This window comes from Physella acuta, unplaced genomic scaffold, assembly GCF_028476545.2.
Source record: "Physella acuta isolate Inbredline_101_S28 unplaced genomic scaffold, ASM2847654v3 ptg000629l, whole genome shotgun sequence".
Classification (NCBI taxonomy): Eukaryota; Metazoa; Mollusca; class Gastropoda; family Physidae; genus Physella; species Physella acuta.
In genome coordinates this window covers 319-6,160 of record NW_026732148.1, presented here as the reverse complement: position 1 = coordinate 6,160, position 5,842 = coordinate 319, and the positions used below count along the sequence as shown (strand labels likewise).

General features: G+C 42.0%; 1 protein-coding gene across 1 annotated transcript; it reads right to left on the bottom strand.

The window, feature by feature from the left end:
* Nucleotides 1–249: 249 nt before the first annotated feature.
* Nucleotides 250–4,096, bottom strand: LOC131948203 (fork head domain transcription factor slp2-like). The gene is made up of 3 exons (XM_059309743.1): nucleotides 3,927–4,096; nucleotides 2,981–3,101; nucleotides 250–1,948 (listed from the first exon to the last, which is right to left on the bottom strand). The coding sequence occupies exons 1-3, from the start codon at nucleotides 4,093–4,095 to the stop codon at nucleotides 319–321; spliced, it is 1,920 nt and encodes a 639-aa protein (XP_059165726.1). The 5' UTR covers nucleotide 4,096; the 3' UTR covers nucleotides 250–318.
* Between the last annotated feature and the right edge of the window lie 1,746 nt (nucleotides 4,097–5,842).

Here is a 5,842-nt window from a genome sequence, read left to right as displayed (position 1 = left end):
TATAGTCAATGTAGCTTTAATAGCTACTGTAGCCTTTATATGTAGCATTAATTAGCCTCTAAAGCCTATGTAGTCTTTTAGCCAAAGTAGCTATAGGTGAGACTCGTACGGGCTGATCTAGATATAGCAACAAACATATAGAATCTTCTCGTATGTTTGCTGCCATGATCAGGTATTATTAACTTTTCTTCTTCCCATGTCACTGCTAGTGTGGACCATAATCTGAACTTTTCACATGCTTGTGTCAGTACTATGATGAACAAGTATTATGAACGTTTGACCTGTTCGTGTCAGTACTATGAACGTTCGACTTTGCCCTCACCTGTCGGCCCAATAGGTGTTATAATGGGATGAGTTAAAGGCGTCTCCCTGTTGACGGCACTGGAAGCCAAACGACGACCCGCCCCCCACGGTGCTGTACTCGGGGAACTGGGGGTAAGGCGAGGGGTAGTTCGACGGTGAGGGCATGCTCGGGGGTACTTGGGCGCCGGGGGCTCCTAGCCCCACGCTCATACCCATGCCGACGCCCATGCTGGAGTACTGAAACCCGTTGAGGGCTGAATGGGCGGAGACACGTTGGCAGGACCGGTAGCTGGGGAGCTGGGACACGCCCATGTTGCTGGGGGCGGAGTTGTGGGCCAGGGACCACGGGGAATACCCGGAGTACTGCGTGTAGGACGGGGCGTTGAAGTAGTTGTTGAAGGCGAACTGGTTGAGGGCGTGCGTGTGGTCAGCGAACAGCGGTTTGTGTAGGGACAACGTCGGACGGTAAGGCCGCTTCATCCGTCGCCGACGTCGGTAATTCCCCTTCTCGAACATATCCTCAAAAGCTGGGTCAAGGGTCCAAAAATTGCCCTTCCTCTCCCCTCCTCCCTCGCGTGCCACTTTGACGAAGCACTCGTTTAAGCTCAGGTTATGCCGGATAGAGTTTTGCCATCCTTTCTTGTTTTTCTCGTAGTACGGAAATCTTCCGATAATAAATTGGTAAATCCCGCTGAGCGTTAGACGCTTTTCCGTAGACTCTTTGATTGCCATGGCGATGAGAGCAACGTAAGAATACGGTGGCTTGACGTTGGGGTCTTTAAAAGACTCGGGGTTGTCTTTATTGTTAGGGGTCGTTGACTTGTTACCCTGCGGCGAGCTGGGGGATTTTGAAGACGAGTCACTGTTGTTTTTTCCGAAGGAGTCGGATTCGGATTTGACGGGTTTTGATGTTTTCGAAGAGATATCCGAGTGTGGCTCTTGTTTGGGTACTAGTACGCTGCCGCTAGCTTGGGATTTGACTTGCTTTGTTTGGCGATCTTCGTTGCTGTCGATTTTATTCTTGTTTTTATTATTATTATTCTCGTGACTGTTGTGAGTGTTATTGTTATTGATTGATTTTATACTGTCGATGTTTTTCTGCGACGGTTCACATCGGTCGTAGGTTTGATAAAGTTTAGAGTTTTGTATGGAGGATTCGTTGTTGGGGGTCATGTCGTTGTAGCGGGCTTGGCTCTTGTAATGAGAGGCGTGGTCTTGGTGAGGTTGAGAGAGTTTTTCGTAGTCTTTCTCGCTGGGCGTGGGGGTGCTGGAGTAAGGGGGGTAAAATTTAAAGGGCGAAAAGTAAGTCGCGTCCGGCTCGGTGTTGTAGAGTCGGGAGTAGAGAGAGGACGGCATGGACGTCGTGAGCGGTGGCGTGTTGGTGGCGTCGTGGGGCGGGCAGCTGTAGTCCTTGGCAAGGTCAAGGCCATGGTGCCCGCGCTGGGAGGGTTCGTTGTTGTTGTCGCCGGAAATGACGCCGTTGAGGCCGAGCCCGTACTTGCTGAAGTCGGCCGCCGGCTCGGGAAAAGATTTCGTCACGTGATCGTGGAGGTTGGCGAGTGGTCGGAGTGACGTCATTTCCTCCCCGTGATCGTCGTGAGGTGCCGTCATGCGTTTCATCAGGGAATCGTCGTTGGGAAACGATCTGAAAATGTAACACGAATTACAATATAAACAATATAAATTTCTTTTTGTATGAAACAAATACACTTGGAGTTACATTTTTAACTATTTGAAAGGAATACAACAGTAAGAGTTTAATTACTTTCTGTATGTAAGGATCATTTTCACATAACTTGGTAACTCTCTTTCCAGTTCAACGGAGTCCAAGTTACTCTTTCGTAATAAAATATCAAGTGGAAAGAGCAAAAGGTCTCACTAAAAGTCCACTTACATTTAGTTATTTTAGTTTATTTTAGTTATAGTTTAGTTATTTTTTATGATTTCAGATTTTTTTTTTTTTTTTTTTGAATTGTATATAATTACGGTAAACCTCAGAAAAAAAATTTGCAATTTTTTAACTAGTCATATTGATGGTTTAAAAAAAAAACCCCGCAGCCGTGGCTTTTGAGTCCCAAATTATCTGCAATCGATCTAACACCAGTTTAAAATAAAGCGGGAGTGAGCTCCCCTAAACTTTCTCGTATGCTCTTATACAGAGGAAACATATTGAGGAGAAAAGTTCTTAGAAAATACCGCTGCATGAACATGATATAAAATTATCAAAATCTGAAGATTTTTGAGAGACAGGAAATATAGTAAAATATCACTTCAGATTTCTGGAAATCACTAGAAAAGTTGATAGAAACCTTCAAATAGGTTCTAATACTTATAAATATGAAACTTCGTCGACCTAACTAAAACGGTATGCCAATGATCGTTTTTACAGAAATACAGATATACATACAGACAAGATTTTTAAAAAACACAAGAAAATATAAACACTTTTATATTTTTCAATATTAATTTCGATTTTTCACACTATTATAATACTTTTCTCTATACAACCTTATACGGGAAAATAAAAACAACTTTGAAGAAGAATGGAAATAAGATACTGAATTCTGTTTCATAGAATAGAATCAAGAATTAGTGATTAGCTAATTTTACTCTAATGGCTATACATGGAGCGAAACTGTTGCCAACGGCTATAAATAAAACAAACAGCTTAGCTCACCTGTCTTTGATACCAAACAGGTGGTGCTGGGTGTGGCCGGAATTCCCGGTGAGATGGTAGTGGCCGTGCAAGTTTTGGAGGTGTGGGTGCTTCGGCGATGACGTCATATCGTCGTCTTTATCTGAAGGGATCAAAGAAATTAAAATTAAAAATTCCTCATAATTTTTAAGCGGGGAGATAAGAGGAGTTTCCTCGTACCTCCGCGCATTATTTTCAAAATTAAAAACCAGTCGTCTTTGCCATATAGTTGTTTATGTTTTTAATTTGCTTCTTAAAAGTTAGCATCAACAAAACGATATCTTAGTTATTTGTTTGGTCGGGTCTATGAGGACAGTGTGTGACCAGTGGAGTATTTTGTTGTCTGGTTTATAGTTTGGGACACGATATAATTTAACACAGTCGCATGCTGTTTTAAGGGTCCTTTATCTAGCCTGATGTTAAGGACACGGTAAACTTGACTGACTTAATGGTGAGGACTGAGGACAGGACCTTTGACTGCACTAAAGATAGGGACGTAGGGGTATGACTTACTTAATAACGTGGACATAACTTTCGACTATCAATGTCCTTTGACTGACATGTTATTGTGACACCGTGGACATTACCTTTGATTGAGCTAATGATGGTGAAACTGTGGATATGACGTACCTAATAATGGAGACATGACTTTTGACTTACAATGCCCTTTGACTGACTATTAATGGGACACAGGGGATATGCGTTTTGACTGACTTAATACATTTGGGCAAAGAGAACACAAACTTTGGCTGACCTAACGATGAGGAAATGACCTATGACTGACCTAATGATGAGAAAATGACCTATGACTGACCTAATGATTAGGAAATGACTTATGACTGACCTAATGATGAGGAAATAATCTATGACTGACCTAATGATGAGGAAATAATCTATGACTGACCTAATGATGAGGAAATGGACTGACCTAATGATGGCGAAACATCATGACTGGACATGATGTGATGCTGGTGCGCCCTGAGCGAATTGAGGTCGTGCGTAGCGAAGGGCTTGATGTGTGAGTAGTCCATGGAGGTCAAGGACTTCACGGGGTCCTCCAGCTTCATCCCCCCGCTGTGGAAGTACTCCGGCATCATGGACATTTTGAACTCCATCATGTCTTCGGTCTGTGAGAGAAACGAGAGAGCTAAAGTTATCTTGGAGCTGCAGTCAGATCAACAAAACACAATCAGGTGGCAACTAAAATGTGTCTCGTCGCCTTCAGTAGCAGAAACTACAGCACAGTTTCCAAGTAAATAAAGGCATTGTTAATAGAGTTTCCAAGTAAATGGACGCATTCGCAAAACAGTTTCTGATAAATTTTACAATAAATAGAGGCAGATTTCACAACAGTCTGCAAGTAAATTGAGGCAGATTTCACACCATCCCACGCCAAATAAATAACAATATTTATTATTATATTTTTAAACCTAAAATGCTATTGGGGGTCGGCGTGGTCGAGTTGATAAAGCAGATGAGGCTTGTTAGCTGGGGACAGCCGCTCTTCTAGGAGAGACAACTCCAAAATTAAACAACTGCTGCCTTGTAGTTTGTTCTTGGTTGGACAAAGGCTATGGAAGCAAATCCAAAAAGAAAAGCAGGCTGAAATCGGAGTCAATGGCCTCAATGGCGCATAACCAGTTGACACGTAACGCTTAATTGTGTTGGAGGCGTGGTCGAGTCGGTAAAAAGCTCATGGTTGATAAATTCGAAAAAAGTCTCGAGTTCAAACCCACTGACAGATAAATCTCTATCCCCTTCAACACTAATAATTAAGAACGAAGAAAAAGAAAGAAAGAAAGCTATTGGGTAAGTTGGTTGGTAAATAAATGTGACCCAGAAGCTTCTAGAATTAAAAAAAAATGTGATGTAAGACTTCAAGATGTAGTTATTTATAAGCCTAATTGAAGACACCAACATTTAGACAGTTATAAGCCTACTGTAAGACTCCAATATTTAAACAATTAGAAGCCTTCTTTAAGACGCCAATATTTAAATAATTAGAAGCCTACTGTAAGACTTCAATATTTGGACACTCACAAGCCTACTGTAAAAAATTAAAGTGAGACACATATTAACAATTCGATAGCTGTAGATCCCGTTAACTGTCTATGGGTGCAACACAGCGGTGTCGCGTATTATTGTAGGTTCGTATCCAGACCACACATAATTTTAAACCGTTGAAACAAAATTACCTGAGTTGTTTTATTGCTACTTGGTTATATCTCATGGACAATATTAACACATACATGAAAACAATGTATCATTTTGTATTATAAGGTCTAAACCGTCAATTAAAAAGTAAATTAAAAACCTCAAACTGCATACACCCGAATCTCAAAAGGATTCTTTTCACAACTGTTGATAACTCTTTTTAAAACACAATCGATGAATTGAACTACTTTAAATAGATCTCATTGTTTCGTTTTTCCACTTTTTAAAATTTTTAAAATTTTTCTTGTATGTTGTTCTTGCTTTTATAGTATTTTTGCGCTTTATCATAATTCGATATTCTTCTTATCGGGTTTGCTGTTAAACGCACCTCTACTTTTTCTGACGAAGACAACCCTATGCAGCTGATAGTTGTTAGACGTACAATACACCCGTTGACCCCGCGATGCACTTGTTGTCTCCCCCTCCCCCCCCCCCCCCCCCCCCCCGGGCATGTTCGAGGTAAAAAAAAAAATTCTTCACTGAGAGATGACTCCTGCTAGAGCCTCGTTTCAATCAACGCTGGACCTGGGATCTCCCGCTCCCTCGCTCCTGGGACGTGCCTGTCGTTGACCATGCGCAGCGTCGTGCGCAGAGAGCGACTTCCGGGAACACCGGGCGCCTGGTGTTCGC